This window comes from Euprymna scolopes, chromosome 2 (assembly GCF_053919585.1).
Source record: "Euprymna scolopes isolate OS-2025 chromosome 2, ASM5391958v1, whole genome shotgun sequence".
In the NCBI taxonomy this organism is placed as follows: domain Eukaryota; kingdom Metazoa; phylum Mollusca; class Cephalopoda; order Sepiida; family Sepiolidae; genus Euprymna; species Euprymna scolopes.
Genome location: NC_136483.1, coordinates 70,406,878 through 70,428,330, shown reverse-complemented (window position 1 = coordinate 70,428,330; position 21,453 = coordinate 70,406,878). Strand labels below are relative to the sequence as shown.

At 35.7% G+C, this 21,453-nt stretch overlaps 1 protein-coding gene across 1 annotated transcript in view; it reads right to left on the bottom strand.

Annotated features, from left to right (window-relative positions):
• The window catches only part of LOC145292119 (biotin-dependent 3-methylcrotonyl-coenzyme A carboxylase beta1 subunit-like), a 74,655-nt gene that overhangs the window by 23,182 nt on the left and 30,020 nt on the right, over positions 1–21,453 (bottom strand). Inside the window, exons 5-6 of the mRNA XM_080138227.1 lie at positions 13,164–13,353; positions 1,657–1,748 (exon numbers count right to left, since the gene is read on the bottom strand). Of these exons, the coding sequence (XP_079994353.1) occupies positions 1,657–1,748; positions 13,164–13,353 (282 nt within the window). The remainder of the gene's footprint in view (positions 1–1,656; positions 1,749–13,163; positions 13,354–21,453) is intronic.

The window sequence follows — 21,453 nt, the reverse complement described above, 5'->3', positions numbered from 1 at the left end:
TTTCAAAGACATTTAGAGAACATCAAGTTTTGGTAAAAAAAAAAAAATAAATTAAAAAAATCAGAGTTTGATTTGTAACTAGGTAGGTAATAATTTTCTGAAATTTTAGGCTGATTTAGCAAAACTGCAGATTCGCTGTCTTCAAAAACTGTTTTCATTAATAATCAATTTTTATCTTGCGGTTTTCCGTAATTTTTGGATATGTTCATTACTGTGTCATGATAATTAAGTAGATACAATTGGTTTTACTTGAAATTCAATATTCCGATTTTTGATTTTCGCTTTAGTAACAAAGAATCACCAAGAGTGCCCAATTTGTGGAACTGGATTTAAACCCATTAAGTAAAATTGGAATCCATGTTTAGTTTCAGAACAGTTTCTGATGGTTAATTGTTCTATACAAGACCTGGAGATGACTGGCCAATTTTGTAGCCACAGTGCAAAAGATTCTTCTCATGTTGACATAAAGAAAACATATGCAAGTTTGCTAAAGAAAAGGTTTAATTTTTATGGAGCAATTCTGGTTTCTGATTAGTTGGTAGCAGAACATGAATTAATTTGATTCATCAGTTCCTAGCAGCAGTATTTATAAATAGAATCTCCCAACTGTGAAGGACCATACCTCCATTATGAATCAAAAATATTGCAACACTAACCTTGTCACATCTGGCCCTCATGGGGAAGCAGTAAAGTAAAATGTTTTTCAAATAAGATCACAAGGTCAGATAATTTGTTTTTAATTTCCCAATATCAGGTTGATTCAATATCCTTGCATTAGCAGTACTTAGTTCATATCAAATTCATAAATTCTTCATTATTCATTCATGAATTAAAGTAATAATTATCTATTGATATGTATCTTTGATCCAAACTATTGCTGGGTTTGATTTTTCTTCATACATGGAATTTCAAATTACATGATGATATATGGTTATAAATATAAATAACATAACTCAGAAGTTCACTTCTTTCTCCATTTTCTGTCTGCATGCTGAGGTATATCATTTGTTTATCTATACCAGTTCTGCCAATGTTCTTTTGGAGACCAGATCTCTACAAAGGTTTAACCAGTCTCTTTCATTATACCCATATTTTTGACATGTGTGGCCATTTGATGTATCACTTTTAAACACAAATAAATCCTGTTATATCTTATAAGTAATATATTTTTATCGAGTGAATAAGAAACTGATAATCCTTTTATAATTTAACAACTTGTTTATTAAGAAAATAAATAATACTTTTTTGTAGCTTCATCTAATCTTCCATGGATGATGAAGCTGTTGGTGTTTTTATCTTACTTAAATGTCTTCATATATTATCAGTTTTAGACGATTTCTTTTTTGTTATCATTACCGGCTTGTACTTTATTTTAATGTTTAATTGTGACAAACCAGTGGGGTGATGAGGATCAGTGTTTTTACCTAGAATTACTATCTTGATAAAAAGCCCTGCTTTTCTCCAATCACTTCACTATGTTGGTATCAGGAAAGCCATTTGACCTATCGAAATCTTGCCTCGATTAAGGAAATGACTTCCAAATAATATGATGAAATAACTATGGTGTAAATAAAAAAGAAGGGCGAAAAAATTGTCATACATTTTTTATTTAAAAACGTTTTTGTAAACTAAATAAATAAAATGAAAATTCCTTACCGATTTATGTGTGCGAAACCTGTGACTAAATTTGGTCCATATCTTTTTTTAAATTCTCCAAACCGACTTCCATCAGTAATTCTGGCTATTATCTATTAAAAAAAAAATAAGCAGGCAAATAAAATGTGTGATACAGATATTCGAATATTCAAATTTGTTTCACTGTTATTGTAGTTTAACAGAATCAAAAACTATGAACTGCAACAGAAAAGCACAAAGAGGAAGGATAAAGGGCAACAAAAATGGACTTCTCTTTATTGTTCATTCTCAATGTTTGGGTTGAATGTGTAAAGGTCCCAGATTATGTAAAAGGTGACACATTTATCGATTTATATTTTTTCTCGTTTTTGTTTTGATTGCTGATAGGATTACATGTGGCCAATTATTTTTGCGTGTTTTTCAACATGCCATCATTTGTTTCCTCTAATCATACCAGTCTGTTTTTAGCTCCTTTTCATCCCAAACAAGGCATATTGCTACTTGGAACATAAGAGGCTACTATTTGGAATCATGTCTAACAGGGGACTGTGGGGAGTTGAGCAGCAAACTGTTCACATTACATTTAAACTTCTGCAGTGAAAAAGGTAGAATTTTGTTGCTTGTTGGAGTATCAGGAGTATATATGTTGAGGGGACACAAGTGCTATAAGTTTATCAGAGCACATTCCATTAAAGTATTTGTAAAACAGACAATGGGATGCAATATTACCATGATGGGACAGAGGTTAGAGCTTAGTCGATAGTGCGGGACCTTTTAGATTTGAAACTCTTTTTTAAACCTTGTCTAAGAGTGAAAACACTATTCCATGCATGGGTAAATTGTGACTTTGTAAAGATATAGGATACTCTCTAGTGTGAGTGATTTTACAGCATAGGAGAGGGAGCCTACCTAGTTTTGTGCATATTTTAATGTATGACTTTGGAAGGCAAATGTATCCAATAGGGTGACGCCCCCCCCCTCCAATAGTACATATAAATTTAATAAAATTCACAATCTTTTCTGTATTCCAACCATATTTGGTACAAATAATTTTCAGTCTATGAATGATTTGTGCTCAAAAGAATGACAATGCTTTGATTTATAAAAATATAAATTAGCTTTATTGTGAATGTTAGTGTTGGAAGCAGCAAAGTGGGAGAAAATGGTTTGGGTGACAGTGTGCACTGGAATTCAGTCCCACTTGCAGTTCGCTAAAACAAACAACCAGCCTCAATTCCATGCAAATCATTTTTTCTCCATCCACTGTAACTTTTTTGATTTTCGTCTTACTTTTGATTACATCACAACAAGTTCAATAACCAGGACGAATCATTCTCATTGTTTACTTTTTTCTCAATTCATTCTAGATTGTCGTGTTTGGATACGCTTGACCTTGTTCATCCAACACAAGGTTTACTAAGGGATATCCAACAGTTTTTGTTTCATTGCCATTAAATGACATGATGCTCTAAATGTGTCTCTGCTACTCATTATCATTACTGTTTTTTACTTTATTTTGTTGTGACAACCCAGTGGGGAGATGAGGACCAGTGTTTTAGCTAGAGATGGTGTCTTGATAAAAACATGTGTCTCCATCACCTCAATGGTTTGGCATTATCCAACCTGTAGAAATCTTGGAGATAACTTCAAAAGGATAATATGATAATGTAACCATGGTGTAAATAAAAAAAAAAAAAAAAAAAAAAAAAAAAAAGAATTTTACACACTCCTGCCTTAGCACTGCTATGTGATGGCCTTCCTCATTTCAGGAATAGTCTGATGGACATTATCTTTGAGATAACTGCACAGATAAAAAATTTGAGGGGTTAGGGTCTGGTGAGTATGAACCTGATCCAGGATCACCCCTAGAGAAGGTTACCAAAGTGTCCCTGGTACCATTTTAATGAACGAGTTGGAGAGTTGTTCTATTCTGATGAACCCACTCTACAACCATCATAATACCTTTCCATCTGCCCCAAAATTTTAACGACTAGGTAGTGCTCATTATGGACCATGACTGGCCGTTCATTCTTGTCTTCAAACCAATAGTCCTATGTTTTAATGTTGCAACCCATAGTGCAATGACTTTTGCAGACACTCTCAAAATCAAGCAGTGCAAAGGTAGAAGTGAGTTGCATGTCATATTCAGGTGCAATTGCAACACACAGGTGCATATTTGAAGCATATCATTGGATAGTAATAAAAGAAAGGACATAATGATGTACAAGTTAGATATACACTGAAATTTATTTCTACTAAATATGGTTTGATTACAGAAAGAATTGCAAATTATATTAATGGATGATATTTTTTTGTGATGGGAATTACAGTGTTTTATATTTTTATAGTTAATGTCATTTTTTTTTAAACCATCCTCTGCACATTTTTTCGTTCAGGCATTTTTATCCATAAACTAAGTGAATACAAAGGTAGTTTCAAAAAGTAAAGTCTCCTATTTTTATTAACTAAAAAGTTGAAGAGTATGAAGACAGGAATGGTACCATTAAAACAAGCAACCTTTTGTGCTCCAGAATTTATTTTTCTACATAGTCATTAGCGTTCTACATAGTCATTAGCATTCTCAATGCATTTCTGCCAGGAATTCAACAACACATATCTGCTTCTGACACACATCCATGACAGGGGTTGCTTTCTTAAAGTCTCACAATGTTAATACCTGCAACAGAGAGATGAAACTTTCAAGTCATGAAAGTATAAGTTCAGTCATCATTACAAGGCAATTTGCAATTCTCTCTGATCCATTCAGGCCAAATAAAAAATAGGAGGCATTACTTTTGGAACGCTCATTGTATTTTGAGTCACTTCAGCTGCAAAGTTATCTTTTTCAACTCATGAAATGCTATGTGCTTCAAATTCTTCTTGGATATTATTGTGTTTTAAGGACTTTTAATTGTAACATTGGTAATGGTGCATAAATATTTTTATTCATTTTCCCTGTAAAATAAAACATTGCAAAGTTAAAAATGTCCAAATACATACATGCATCTATATTATATTTATCTTAGTCTGTCTATCCATTCCATTTTTTCTTGAAAACTACATTTACTTTCACTTTTTTTGAAAATTACTGGGCCGATTTAGTTGAAATTTTTCATCGATCTTTGTTATGATAATGTGCAGCAAACTAAATATTATGGCATATTTAACTGATAATTAGAGATTAGATGCAAAAATGAACAAAAATTTAATCATATTCAACCATCAATTTGGCATAAGCCCTTATTCTAAGCCAACGGGCTTTTACTTTTTCTTGTTTTTAACGGGCTAAAATGTCCAATATATATATATATGTATATATAATTATAAATAATTATTTGGATACCTACAGACACTAGTGTTTCATGCTTTCGCAATCATCAATGCAGGCAGTGACAATTGCTACTGGTTGAGAGATTTGGAACTAAATGTTTAACAAAACTAAACAATATATATATATATATATATATATATATATATATACACACATATACAAGTTAGAAAAGCATTTTATCCAAGGCATAAAAATTGTTAAACAAAATGTTTTTACTATAGGCTTTAAAAATAAAAGTACAAGATTCAATTTGAAATTTATTGATCTTCAAAGTGCACTTTTATACATTTTAAAAAATAAGGTATAAAAATTTAATACCTTACTTTTTAAAATGTATAAAAGTGCACTTTGAAGATAAATAAATTTCAAATTGAATCTTGTACCTTTATTTTTAAAGCCTATAGTAAAAACATTTTGTTTAACAATTTTCATGCCTTGGATGAAATGCTTTTCTAACTTGTATCATATCTTTTTAAGATTATATTTTATTTAATTTATTAATTTGGATTTCAAAAAAAATGAATGTGGTTTTGCATTTATTTATAAAAACTCTCTACTCTCTATTTCAGTTTGTACTTCTCCTCACACCACAACTCATTTTTGCAACCCCCTCTTTGTATTATTACAGGTCTGAACATTCTGTTTCATTTTGTATTTCTCCTCACACCACAACTCTTTTTTGCAACTCCCTCTTTGTTATACATCTATATTTTTATAAAGTAATAGGGTTCGTGTGTTTCTGTCTGTGTGTACAGCTCTCCATCATCAACGAAATATAAAGGAGGTAAGAGGGTAGATCTCTCCTGGTAGAGAAACATTAGAACCCATTTTAGGATGTTTCTGTTATAGGAGACATAAGAATTTATGCCTAATTTCTTTATATACTAGTCTACAAACCACCCCCATATCGAATGACTTATGCTCATTTGCATATCACATTATATTAAATCTCTTTAACTAATTACCTCGACCTTATTACATATTGGAAATATTCTAATCATTTCAACTGTACTATTTACAAAATCTATTTAACATTTAATTATTTAATATATTTTCATTTAATTTTATATTCGATTTATTTCACTTTACGTATATTATCAAAACAATTCATTGGCGAGGAAAGCTTTATGTTTTGGGATTGTATTGAAAATGTAATGGAAATTTCAATTTCGTTCCGTTTTAATCTTTTATATTTTACTTGCCAATATAATTGAAAGAATACAATTCAACTATCATAATTTTATATAAATAAACAAAAACAAATATTTTAAAATAAAACTTTATTAAAAAAGAAATAATTTTATTTTTAAATGAAAAAAATCAATTTAGTAAAATAATTGTATTAAACACCCCCAGCTTTGTCAGCAAACCTGTAAACCTATAAAAGTTAACATTTCGAATGTAAACAGTGATTTTTCGATTTTGTTAGCGCTTGCCGCAATTAAAGACAATTAAAACGGAACTAACTTTATTTCCATTCTATTTTTTGAACAACCCCCAAAACATAACGCTCTCTTCCAGTTATAGCCAATTTTTTTTTAATTAAATAAAACAGGTCAAAATAAACAGATAAGCGCATTTTCTTTTACATTTTTGTTACAACCATTGTCATTTAACCAACTGCAGGATATCGTTACTTTTGTGGGGTTGTTTTGAAAATGGCACGGAGATTATAATTTCGTTCCAATTTAATCTTTCTGGTCGAGCCTATTTCGAAAGCCTGTCTTATCATAGATTTGAACTACAAATAATTTATTACATTTTGATTATTACTATCTTAAGACTTAAAGCTTATATTTATTTCATTTTTCTATTTATATATTGAATTAGTTATTTTCAGTCTTATTTAAACTTAGCGCTTTCTTTAAACCGGATGAACCTTTTATAAAAATATGAGTTTAACGTAAAGAACACGAACAAGGTTTTATTCAACTGAATTTCTTCCAGTTTACTAACAAAATATATAAATTTAAAAGAGATATAATTAATAAAATAAAAAGGTTATGTAATTTAAAAGAAATACACGTACTCACAAAAGCAGAACTTTTTTTACACATTTTTTTCTTTAAAACCATAACAATGAGACTAACAATTACCTAGATCTTAGTAATTATTTGTTTTAATAGAACTGTTTTAATTGTACTGTTTACTTAGTTAACCTAAGTTGGTATTACATTTATTTTACATTTACTTTTTTTTTTTAATTATTACTTTTAGACTGTGACGCTTACACCCGGAAGTAATGAGTCACACGTAGGTCGCTTTTATTCATTCCTTTTGGTCAAGATCAAAGTGTAGTATCTGTTCTTCAGATGCTGCACTTCATTTTCTTGTTCTCTTTCGGTGGAGGAGAAATCCTTCACGACTGAGACAATTTTTATTTTTGTACCTTTTCTCCACGTTAAAAAACGACCCTGGTGTCTGACTCTGTCCCGTGGGGAGGCATAGTAAATAGGTACAATATAATTCTACTCTTCTCCCTTCATAATGACCCCGCTAATTAATTCCCTAATAGTAGCCCCCTGCTTCAAAGTGGCACTGTGCCTTGTTTGGGGTGAAAATTGAATTAAAAAAAAAAAAAATAATAATAATAAAAAAATTGTTTATAATTGTACTATTCAGAAATATTATTTATAGTTCGTCCATTTCAGTTAGTATACATTTCCTTTACGCTTAATTAATTTACAATCATTAATATCGTTAAACAATTCCGTTTAAAACCGAAATTATGCCACCCAAACGAAGTAGAAACGAAAGTGAGGAAGAAAGAATGGAAAGATTGGAAGCTAATAGACTAAGAGTTGCTGCAATTCGCTCCAATGAAAACAATTCAGATAGAGAAAGACGTCTAGAACTTAACAGGATACGTCAAAGAGAAAGGAGAGCAAGACTGTCAGATTTGGAAAGAGAAACCCAATGTGAAGCTGACAGAACTAGACATGCTGTAAGGCGGTTAAATTCATCACAAGATGAAATTCAAGAAAGGCAAAGATATGCACTGGAAAGAGAAGCAATATTACGATCGAATGAATTATATGAGGTAAGTAGACGTACACAAGGTCAGTTGAGAGTGGCTCAACGACATCAGAATGAATCGGAAACCCAACGAAGCTTTCGCCTATACCAAGGGCAACAACGAGAGGCTGCATGGAGAGAGAGTATGACTTTGCCCCAGCAATTGACAGAAAACGAGGCAGCTAGACAACGAATGACTGCTTTGAGACACCATGAAATAGAACACTGCAATAGAAAAGGATTGCTCTACAACAAAAATGACTCTCTCACTACAGCTGATATAGGAAAAATGGACAAAGTATGTCAACATTGCTCAGCTGTAAAATTTAAAGGAGAAACCCCTGGTTGTTGTTGTTCTTCTGGCAAAGTTGTGCTTGATAGCTTTCCACCACTGCCTCAGTTGCTTCAAGATTTGCTCTCCGGCAATGGTCCCATCTCTAAAGATTTTCTGCAAAATCTACGCTGTTATAACAATTGTTTTGCAATGACATCATTTGGTCACAAAATTGCGGCAGTACATGGGTGGAATCCTTCTTTTAGAATTCGAGGCCAGGTTTGCCACCAGATTGGGAGTCTTTTACCACCTGAAGATGAAACAGCAAAGTTTATTCAAGTCTACTTCTTGGATAGTCTGGAAGAGGAACTACATAATCGGGGACGTGACAGTAGACTCAATAGAGACATTCTCCAAAGTCTGACTGAATTTTTACATGAGAACAACAGCTTTATTTGTCAGCTGAAAACAACAAAGGAGAGGATTGAAGAAGAACACTTGGTAGAACATAAAGTTGTCATAAGGGAAGACCGAAGGCCGCAAGAAGAGCATCCACGGCGATTCAATGCTCCAACAACAACGTATGAGATTGGAATATTAATGGAGAATGAACCAACAGCTAACCGGGATATTGTCTTGCGTTTTAGAAATGATACATTAAAATGGATCTCCGAACTACATCCCCTCTACGATACTTTAATGTACCCGTTAATGTACCCCTATGGTTCTCCATCTTACAACATCTACATGAAGGCATCCAATGGGCGAAAAGTTACCCAACAGCAATTTTATTCGTACCATTTAATGACTCGGCCTGGAAACTATTTTCTCTGGTACCGAAGGCTATTTCAACAATGGCTGGTGGATGTGTACTGCAAGATTGAAACAGAACGTTTACAGTTCCTGAGGCGTGAGCAACAGACCCTGAGAGCTGACAATTATAGCAACTTGAGAGATTCAATTCTTAGGGAGGATGGGAATCCAGAACAGTTTGGTCAACGAGTTGTACTTCCGGCAACTTATACAGGAGGCCCTCGATACATGTTTGAGCGTCAAAGTGATGCCATGGCATATGTTCGGCGAATGGGCCGAGCCGACCTCTTCATCACGTTCACAACAAATCCAAAGTGGACAGAAATTACAGAAAATTGTCTTCAAGGGCAAGACCCTCAGGATCGTCCAGATATTGTTGCCAAGGTTTTCAGGCAGAAGCTAAAAAAGTTACTTGAATTTATTAAAAAGGGAGGATTTGGCAGGCTGAGGGCTTTCCTGTACAGTATTGAATATCAAAAAAGAGGACTGCCGCATGCACACATCCTCACCTGGCAGGCCCCAGAGGACAAACTTCTACCAGAAAAAATGGATCTCTGCATATCTGCAGAGATCCCTGACAAAGAGGAAGATCCTGATCTTCATGCTAAAGTGATGGCACATATGGTGCATGGACCTTGTGGACCATTTAATCCAAATTGTCCATGTATGATCGACAACAAATGTTCCAAAAAATACCCAAAAGAATTTCTTCAGTGTACCGAGCAAGGCCAAGACTCTTACCCCAAGTACAGGCGAAGAAAACCAGAAGATGGAGGCCAGACTGGTACAATAAGGATGAAGAGAAATGGTCGGTATGTTAATCAAGAAATAACAAACCAGTGGATTGTTCCGTACAACAAGGTACTCCTTCAGCAGTTCAACGCTCACATTAACGTAGAAATTTGCAGCTCGATCCAAAGCATCAAATATGTCCTCAAATACGTGAATAAAGGATGTGATCAAGCAGTGTTTGAACTACAAAGAACTGATGGAGCAGCTAACCAACAAGGCCAAGTACAAAGTCACATTGTGGATGAGATCCAGCAGTTCCAGAATGCAAGGTATGTCGGCAGTTCAGAGGCGGCCTGGAGGATATTGGAACATCCCATCCATGAACATTTCCCCCCAATTGTACAACTTTCTGTTCATCTTGAAAATGGGCAGCGTGTCATGTTCTCAGCTGATACTGCTCTGGAACGAGCCCAAGGTCCACCGCCTGCCACAACTTTGACAGCATTTTTTCAACTCTGCCATGAGGATGACTTTGCAAGGGGTCTCAAATACGTAGAAGTCCCTGAGTTTTACACTTGGAACAAATCGACAAAGAAATGGATGAGAAGAATGCGTGGGGTACAAGTTGAAGGTACTGAAAATGATGATGTATGGAAGGCACCATGCATTGGGAGAATCTACACGATTAGTCCAAAAGCAGGGGAGTGTTATTTCTTACGCCTGTTGCTCAATGAGGTTGCTGGTCCAACTTCATTTCAAAATTTGCGAGCATACAATGGTCAGGTGTTTGAAACATACAGAGCAGCGTGCCTTGCTCGAGGCCTTCTAGAAAATGACCATCACTTGCATCAAGCAGTAGGAGAGGCAAGTGCCACTCAATCACCTTCAAATTTGCGAAGCCTATTTGTGATAATTTTAACAGCCTGTGAGCCAAGAAATCCTCTTGAGATCTGGATGGCTTTTCGTGATGTAATATCTGAAGACATTCTTCACAGATACAGGCAAGAAGTTAACAATCCAGAAGCAGATTTTAATGAGGACATCTACAATAAAACTCTTTGTCTAATTGAAGAAAAAGTTCTCCTTATGTGCGGTCAACCATTGGCAAGATATGGATTACCTGCACCAACGCAAGGGAGAGATGAAAGACTCGCGAGAGAGTATCAACGTGAAGTTACTTATAATCTTGAAGAACTTTCCCTACAAGCAGAAAATATGCAAGAAAAACTGACCGATTCTCAAAGAGAAGTTTACAATTCATTCATGGCAATGTTGGAAGCACAAGGTGAAATGAACAAAAACATGATGTTTCTTGATGCTCCAGGTGGTACGGGCAAGACTTTTGTAATCAATTTGATCCTTGCAAAGATTAGATCCATGAGAAAGATTGTGCTTGCAACAGCATTCAGTGGCATTGCTGCTACTCTACTACAAGGTGGCCGCACTCTTCACAGCACTTTTAAAGTACCCTTGGATACTCATCGAATGGATCAGCCAGTTTGCAAAATTACTGGTAACTCAGCCTTGGCAAATGTAATTAGAGACACCTCTGCAATCATTGTAGACGAAGCCCCAATGACGCACAAGAGTGCTTATGAAGCAATTGACCGAACACTGCAAGACATCACAGGAAACAAGAATCCCATGGGTGGCATTCCAACCTTATTTTGCGGTGATTTCCGTCAAATCCTCCCAGTGGTTAAAAATGGCACAAGGGCTAACATTGTCAATGCAAGTTTGAAACAATCCTATCTCTGGAGGCACGTTATAGTGAAGAGACTGACTACTAATATGAGAGCCTATATCTCTGATAACACAACTGCAGCAGACTTCTCAAAATTGCTTCTCCAAATCGGTAATGGTCAGTTTCCTATCACTTCTTCACCTGACACAATTAAGATTCCAACTGCGCTTGGTAAATGTGTCGGTAATCAGAAGCAACTGAAAGACAAAGTGTACCCAGACCTGCAAAACAATGGAAAATCACCGGATTGGCTTGCTGAGAGGGCTATTATTTCGCCATTAAACAGCAATGTGAATCATTTGAACAATTCAATAATGGATGAATTTCCAGGAGACACAAAGCAATACAAGTCAGTTGATTCGGCTACTAATGAATATGAAGCTGTTCACTACCCTGTGGAGTTTTTAAACTCTTTGGAGATATCTGGAATGCCTCCACACATTTTAAATCTCAAAATTGGATCGCCAATCATGATTCTTCGATCCTTGGAACCGCCAAAAACAACAAACGGAACCAGATGTGTTATCACCAGATTGCACACCAATGTACTTGAGGCCACCATTTCCTGTGGTCCCTACAAAGGCGAAACCGTTCTACTGCCAAGGATCCCCTTAGTTCCATCGGACTCAGAACTTCCATTTAAATTCCGGAGACTCCAATTTCCTGTGAAGGTGTGTTTTGCAATGAGCATAAACAAAAGTCAAGGTCAGACATTTAACACCATTGGCGTAGACTTGACATCAGACTGCTTCAGTCACGGTATGTTCTACGTCTCCATCAGCCGGACAGGAAGTTCAGAAAAACTCTACATTCTGGCTCCAAATCAAAGCAGCAGAAATGTAGTTTACCCTGAGGCTCTTCAGTGAAAAGTTCGAGAAATGGATATGAGGAAAAACTGACATGATCTGATTGTGGTAAGTTTTTAGTATTGAATGTGCAAGATAAAATTTAAGCAAGAGTTGAAAATTACTTCAATGAAAAATTTACTATGTAACATCAAGTAACCTTCCTTTTTGATGAAAATGTTTTGTGAAGTTCCTGATTGAATTTCAGTCACTACAAGAGGTAGTTAAAATGTTAATCACCTTATGCAATCGTTGCTCTTACAACATCAACTTACTGGAAAGGTGCCCACAGATTTTGGTACCCGAGTGCGCAACAAAGCTCCGTGCGAAGCACGGGTATCTTTGCTAGTGTCTGAATAATGAGAAAATCTGAATTTTTTTAACAAAAAAACTTTTTAGATTAAATTTTTTTAAACTTCTTTCAGAATAGAAATCTTTACAATTTAATAAGGAACATATTTCATATAGGTTTCATTAAAAATATTCAGTAGATAACAAGAAAAATAGAGATGAAAATTTCAAAAGGACTGTATAACTGGTTACGCTCAATAGTAGTCATCGTCAGCGAAAGTCTTTGTCATTGTTATTCTATTATCATTATTATTTAAAACATTTTGTGTCCTGCTCTTTTGCGCAAGGACTTATATATATATATATATATATATATATATCTCATTTAATTCTGTTAAACATTCATACTTGTTAAATTTCAGAAAATTAACATCCAGAAAGAACTTATGTATTTTGCCTCCTCCCTTCTTTTTTTTTTTTTACCTTGTATGGATCCATGTTATGTTGATCTTCAGCTGGGATTATTCCAAGTAACTCTAATGGATCATAAAGCGGCTCATCTCCAGATTCTGACATTGGTGCAGGCAGCTGGTTAATACTGGCCACTATGTCTCTAACCATAGTAAATGCTTCTGGTTCCGTTGAAGCATAATGGTCACTACAACCACTGACACTGAAAATAACGAAGACATTTGTAGCAATAGTTATTGCTGACTAGCATGGTTACCCAACATTGTTCGAAAAGGGGGGAGGCAGCAAAATAGAAGAGTTAAAGTGTGATTTGTTTTATATGGGAAAAATCCAATACCTCCAAAAGGAGACACTTTTGAATAGAACAAAAATTAAAATTGCCCCAGTCAAAAAGGATTTACATTTCTCTGATAGAAAAGATACTACACTTTTATCCTAGCCTACAAAGATAGAGAAAATGTGTTTTAGTTAGATTTTCACACCAAAGGTCGAAGGAAAAAAAAATTACTCTAAATGTCAGTCCTCTTCTGTGATTAATTTTGTTTCTATTGATTCCAAAAAAGAATGAGTATTACACAAAGAGGCAATGCTGAGTAAAAAATATTAATTTAACTATTAAAGTAACTTTATGAATGTGCTTTGTGTAGTTTCTGACTTTTATGTGAACATACATACATAAACAAGTGCCAGCTATATAATAGATTAGAATGCAAGAGTTAAAACGTGTGAGCAATATTCATTGCATGCAGATGTCTGGTGATGCCCGGCGTCAACTCCTTGATTGTATGCTACAAATACTCAAGTTCTAGTATTGAGAAATATTATGAAAAAGGAAGATAGAATATGATTGGATGATTCATCTCTCAATTTAGATCCAGTTGTCCCTTTCTCTGCAAGACGTTGGTAAAATCTTTCTTTTAAAAATTCTTTCTCTAACCCTCCCTATCAATCTTTCTATCCCCTCTCCTTTCTATCATACCACTCTCTTTCATTTTCTCTGGCAACTAAAAAAAAAAAATCGTTGATGAATTACTACATAATGACATTAAAAAAATCGTTGATGAATTACTACATAATGACATTAAAAAAATCGTTGATGAATTACTACATAATGACATTAAAAAAATCGTTGATGAATTACTACATAATGACATTAAAAAAATCGTTGATGAATTACTACATAATGACATTAAAAAAATCGTTGATGAATTACTACATAATGACATTAAAAAAAAAAAAAAAATCGCTCAAAATGTGCCCCTCTAATTATGCTCCCGTTAACCCCTCAAAAGAATGAATATAAAAAAAACGAATGTGCTCAATTCAGGGAGTGGGTAGTGTAGTATGTATTCCGTTATCATAAGACCCGGGGTGGGAGACATAGTGTAGTATCTGTTCTATAGTAATGATATCCTCCTCCTAGACATTACCCCCTTCTTTTTTTTTAGGATGTGCTAATGTAGTACCTGTTTTGTTGTTATGAAATCATTCTCTCAAGCATTACCTCTTCCTTTAGGGGTTGGGGTAGCGTACATTAACAAACATGGCAAATTTCGGGAAGTATGAGGATTTTAGAGGATACAATATCTCAGCAGCCAACAACAAATGTAATAAGTTTGTTACATGCTTCAAATGCTTCTGTGGGGGGAGAGGAAGAGAAGGGTGGATGTTTGCTTATTTCAAGTTAGTGTTCATATTTATGGCACCACAGGGGGATTTATAAAATAAAAGAAGAAATGTATCTTTTTATACTTTCGTCACATCTCTTGACTGTGTCAGCTCGCCTAGATCAAAAAGCGGTACTTGTGCATTTAACGAACCAGACATAACACAGCATTTGCTCGGCTTTATCCGGCGCATGACGTGAACAGCTCGGGTTTTGCTGCTGTCTGACGAAACATGGTCATCAGCCAATCAAAACGCTGCGTGCTTAATTTCAACTCGATGCGTGTGCACGCGCGCGTCAAGCAGCAAACGAGAATTTCGATATGGGCGTTTGAGATGGCAGCGACTAGGAATCTCCAGTGCAAATGTGGGTTGCGGTCACGCCACACAATTGTGGACTGGAAGAATTTCCTGCGAGATATAATATACCGGGATTACTTTCTCAGGAATCCCTAACTTATCCTATATGTGCTTCCGGGTTGCACTAGCTCAAACTACTGCATTTATATTTACTCTCTATCACCCCCACAACAGCGGAGTTACTATCTTTAAAAGCATATCTGAGAAAATTGACCACGCCCGATCTGCTTATCCTTCAGCTAATATTCATGTCTGGAGACTTCAATGTTCATAATGTGGAATGGTTAACTCACTCAAACAAGAACAATGATGAGGGGAGGTTGTCATGATTTCTCCATTGCTTATGACCTCACTCAGATTGTTCACGAACCCACCTGTGTTCCCGATACTGACGGCCAGTATGCAAGTCTCCTAGACCTCTTTCTCAAAACTTGCCCTGAAGTGTGTTCAGCTTCTGTTCTGTCTCCACTTGGATCTTCCAACCACTCAATTGTATCAGTTAAGATAAAAATGAATTGTAATAAGTCCCCAGATGTACCTCTCCATCGTACAGTATATCAATACTCTATGGCTGACTGGGATAGCTTCCGCACATTTATATCAGATCTACCTCTGCGTTCCATGTTTAAAAAGGATGTGTCCTCTATAGTATCAGACCTGACAGAATGGTTAATTGTAGGTATAGACCGTTTCATACCCTCAAAAAAATTCCAGCAAAAACCTAACAGCCAGTCGTGGTTCTCTCCAGAATGTGCTGCTGCCATTGCGCATAGAAATCACTTTTTCCATTGCTTCCAACGTAATAGATGTACTGAGACTAAAGCCGCTTTCAGAACTGCCAGCAACCACTGTAAAAAAGTAATAAAGAACGCAAGAGAGTTGTATGCTCAGTCCGTCAAATCCAAAGTAGCTGAGCAGTAGCTTGGTTCCCACCAGCTTTGGCAAATAGCAAACAGAAGCCTAAACAGAAGCGTGTGCTCTATCCTAACTCTCATAAATGAACCTGAAGTAATTTTGTCAGCATCAGACAAAGCCAAACTCTTTGCCAAGAACTTTGCAGCTAATTCTAACCTTTGCGACCAAGGCTGCCAACTTCCAATATTTCCCCTGTATCAGAAAACATGCTATGTGATATACAAATATCTGTACGTGATGTTGCCAAGCTAATCAAAACCTTGATTCCAGTAAAGCAACCGGCCCTGACGGTATTCTAATTATAGTACTCAAAAGACTTCAACCAGAACTTGCGCCCATCCTTACAAAACTGTTTAAACGTTGTCTTAAGGAGAATTGCTTCCCGTCACCCTGGAAAATCTCATCAGTATGCCCTGTATTTAAGAATTCAGGTGATCGTTCATCCCCCTCTCAGTACAGGCCAATAAGTCTCCTGTGCGTCATGAGTAAGTTGCTGGAATCTGTGTTAAATAGAGAAGTAATCAACCATTTTAGCAAAAATAACCTTCTTAGTGACACGCAATATGGTTTCCATTCTGCTAGATCTACAGTAGACGTGCTTAGTTATATCTCACAGAATTAGCGAATCTCTCGGCTACCTTTCTAGGGCAATTATTCTTGACATATCAAAGGCCTTTGATAGAGTATGGCATAAAGGTTTACTTCACAAGATCTCCAGCTATGGTATAGCTGGAAATGTCTTCTCAATTATTATAATTTCTCTCTGATAGGTTCATAAGAGTAGTGGTTGATGGGCAGAAATCAGAAGTTCTTAGTATAAATGCTGGAGTCCCTCAGGGGTCCATCCTGGGCCCAACTCTCTTTCTGATCTATATTAATGATCTTCCAAATAACATCCTTCATAGACATCTATGCTGATGACACTACTATCTATGGTAGCACATCTAAGACCGTAAACGACCAAGTTCTCTCTGATTCTCTCTCCTCTGATCTTGAACAAGTGGTACAATGGGGAAAGAGGTGGCTTGTTACTTTTAATGCATCTAAAACCAAGCTTTATCTTTACATCATCAACGGTCTGATCCACATCTAGCATCAATTGAAATGAATGGCTCTCGTCTTGGGCAGGCCTCATGTTTTGACAAGCTTCTGGGCTTCACCTTTACTCCTGATCTTAAATGGAACACATACATTAAATCTGTTGCCAAGGCTGCTGGAAAAATGGTGGGATCCTTCTATTGATCCAGTAGATATCTCACTGTTGATACAATTCTCTATCTATATAAGAGCCAGGTACGTCCAAGGATGGAGTACTGTTGCCACATCTGGGCAGGAGTTTCTAGAAAGGACTTATCCTGCCTTGATAGAGTTCAAAATAGACTTCGTAGCCTTGTGGGGGATGTTCTTTTCTCTTCCCTGCTACCTCTTTCTCACAGAAGAGATGTTGTGAGTTTGTCTCTGCTTTATCGTTATTTTCATGGCAGGTGCTCGGCTGAGCTCCATTCTATGGTCCCCTCTCGCCAAACTTTCACAAAAAACACCCGTCTAACAGAAAACACTATCATTAGTTTCCCCCCACTCTTTATCTGTGCCTAAACCTAAGTGTAGATTCCATGAGCAAAGCTTCTTTCTTAGAACTGCACGCATGTGGAATTGTCTCCCATTTTTCTGCTTTCCAGCTGACTACAATATGGCTGTCTTCAAGTCTAACGTAAACAAGTTTTTGATGAGCCGTTCCATATAAGTTAACAAATTTACCGAATCTCCATTACTAACGGTTACTATATTGTCCAATTTCTACTGTACACTCTTTAACCCTTATCCTTGAGTGGCCTCTTGGCCTTGATAAGTGGTGATCCCTATGTAAAAAAAAAAAAAAAAAAAAATCCCCGGCAGATAGGATGTCCAAGCCATATGGTTGAAATCGACGAGTCTGTCTTCTTTAACCGCCGGAAACACAACGTCGGCAGATGTCTAACACCGGTCTGAGTCTTTGGTAGATATGCTGCCAAAAAGGAGGGTTTTTTGGTTAATGTACCAAGTAGGAATGCCGAAACCCTCCTTCCGCTAATAAGAAAATACATTCTGCCAGGGACCATGGTCGTATCACACTGTTTGAGGGCTTACAGCAAAGTGGGAGGAGAGGGGTATCACCATTTAACAGTGGACCACCACCATAGCCTTAATTTTGTAGATCCCATAACACAGGCAACAACAAATCATCTGGAGCGTGGAAGGAAGCAAACAGCGCAATAACCGGGAGCTTTTGGACACATATCTTTTAGAGTTAATGTGGAGACAAAAGTTTGGTAGACAGTTGTTTGACTCCATATTAACCCACATCGTCGAAAGTTACCCGGTTGGTAAGGATCTTCCTATCACATTCGCTATCTCATCTCCGTCAACTTTGTCATCTGATGCCCTCCAAAAGTCTGAGGAAAATACATCCTCCTGAGAAAATATGTTCTTGGCAAAAAAAAAAAAAAAGTTTTGTTCCTTTCCTTTTTCTTACGATTTTCTCTTTTTTTTTACGTAAATAGTTGAAAAAACAAACAAAAAAAAAACGTTTTATAATAAAAACAATTACTAACTTTTATTTGTTTAAACAAAAAAAAAATTATCCTACAAACATCATTTTTGTTGGTTATTTTATGTAAATAATTGAAAAAAAAAACGTTTCATTAAAAAAAATATAATTACTAACTTATTTGTTTACAAAAAATGTTTTGTATGTATTTATTTTGCAAACAGAAAACAATTTCAAACAATAATACTAATAATAAAAAAAAACATAAATGAAGGGTAGGTTTTTGCTTTTTATTTATTCATTTTTGAATGTTTCTACATTTACAATTTCATTTTACAATTATTTTGTAAAGTTGTTTTTAGTTTATCAGCAACGCTCGGTTTTATCCGGCTGTTGATGTCATGCGCCAGACAAAGTCAAGCAAATGCAGAGTTACGTCTGGTTTATTAAATGTACAAGTATCCAAAAAGCTCATAACAACAACGCAAGGCTCATTTTCTGGACAATCAGGTCTTTATTGGTTTCATGGTCAAATGGTGCACCCCTGTTCTCTTCCTATCCTCAAGAAGGAGGGTAAGAATTTCTCTTTCATTCATCTTCCATACATAGCTGCTTCTCGTCGCTGCACAAGAATGCTCAATCAAACGACTGTGTTTGTCGGACTCAAAACTCAAACTAAATTCTCAACTGACCCAAAAAAACCCATGTGCATTTCTTTTATTTATTGCTGTGTGTGTGGGGGGGGGGGAGGATGATTACCGTTAACCAACTCATACCCAAAATACACTTACTGGCCTGTCTTGCAATCCAGGTGCATGCTTTGTCAACGGAAATCCTGGGTTTGATCTATGTCATCGTAACCTTTGTTGACCTCTTTGCACTCTGTGGCACAGACAAGTTGCATTCACTCAGTACCGCATTAACCGCAATATTCACATCATAGACTCCATAACACAATGTGAGCATAAAAATAGCTTTCCAAAAAAACATGGGAACTGTGCTGTTTTCTGGCTTTGTAGGCATGTCTACAAGTGTTAGATCAAAAAGGTGCTCAGAGTTGTCGTTGGAAAGACGATGAAAAAAGTTTTGTGGGTGTTTATCAAGTCAGTTACTAAATGTCGGAGCTCCAATGAATTTAAGTGAATGGGCACAAGCTGTTCAAAGTATGGCAGGTCTCTGATGAAAGGTATTCACTTGGCTGCACATCTCTGAATGGTTCTCAGGCAACCAATATCAGAATATTGGCAAGATGAGAGTTCTGGACTGATTATGTGAAATCAAAGTTTGGTGCACCATAAATATTTTATCAGATAGTCTCCAACAAACATCCTTGTTAACATAGTATTTTTTTTGTTTTTTTTTTACTTCATCCAGTTTATTCATACATTTTTTTTCCATCTATCCATTCTCATTAACTTGATTAGGTAATTTGTTGCCAAAATATAAAAACAATCTAATTATATGTCATAATTATATGTTTAAAAACCTTCTTTGGTAGTTTTTTTTTGTCTAGTTTGATTTGTTATTTCTTTTTATGACACATCAATCCTTTTTTGGTTATTTAGGAAATTTGTTGCAAGAATATAATGGTCGATAAAAAATAAAAACAATCTAATTATATGTCGGATTTAGATTTTAAAAAATATTTCTAACCAGTTTTCTTATTTTTATCGTTTAGTTTGGATATTTTGTTTTATGGCACATCAACCCTTTTTGGATTATTTAATGCCAAATCCAATAATTTTGGAAAAGGTTTGTAGCAGATGAAAATTGCAACAAACACAAGCAGGAGCGAATTCTCGTAACTGGGGATTTTGAATACACTTCCTTTCTGGCTTGTCCAATCAGAAGCCAGCTCTCAGTCACATGACTGAGTTTATAAAATGTTAAATTGGCAACAGACTCTTTCTTCCTGGCTCATGCTGACCGCACACCCCTCTGTTGGAGCCTGACTTCGCCCGGGCTAGTATGAATCCAAACAAGCCAACATGGCTATCTCCACATATACTCTCTTTTTACCACAGGGCTCTCTAATCTTTTGCCCCCATCCATACATGGATGCATGTTACAACTACCAACTTCAACACATATCCACTGAGCACTTTTCTCTTTCAACAAAAACACAGAAACTCTTTTAACGACTAACCCGTTTCCTTATTCTTACTAATGAAGATAACCAATAAAGCTGTATTACAACATAGGAGAAATCCGTGTCTTTATTTTACAGGTTTTTGGTCCATCGACTTAATCAGATTTGGACCTTAGAATTCACCCTCGTCTGTTTGACTGTTCATTCCCAAAATTCTCAATAAGTACTCATTACATTTTTCTGAAATTGTGCATCAAGTTACAACTACCCAATGTAACATTCTCGGATTTTTGATAAAAATTCTGGTTGCATTTCCCAGGGGTGAAAAGGGGTCAAAATAAAACTTTCCAGGACATAAAATCTTTTCCAACCACTAGTTTTGCTGAAAATTACCCAAAAGTAAGACCATATGGATATACATCTGGAAACGTAATATTTGACCTTGGGAAAATTCTGGGGTGTTTTAGGGGTGAAAAACACACCTTTTGAAGATAATTTATTTTTCTCCTAAAATTCATACTTGTGTCTAAATAAGGGTTTTAAATGGTACCGAATTAAAAAAAAATTAAGGCATCGTTTGTCATAAAACAGTGTTATTTGGCTGTTTTAACCCAATGTTTTACATCAGGCCAGGGGTTTAAATGGGCAAAATAGGTAACAGTTCTATGACTGATTTTGGCTAACAGTACAAAGGAAGTAATTCTTGCAGACTCGATTTTACAAATATTGATTATATATTCGTAGAT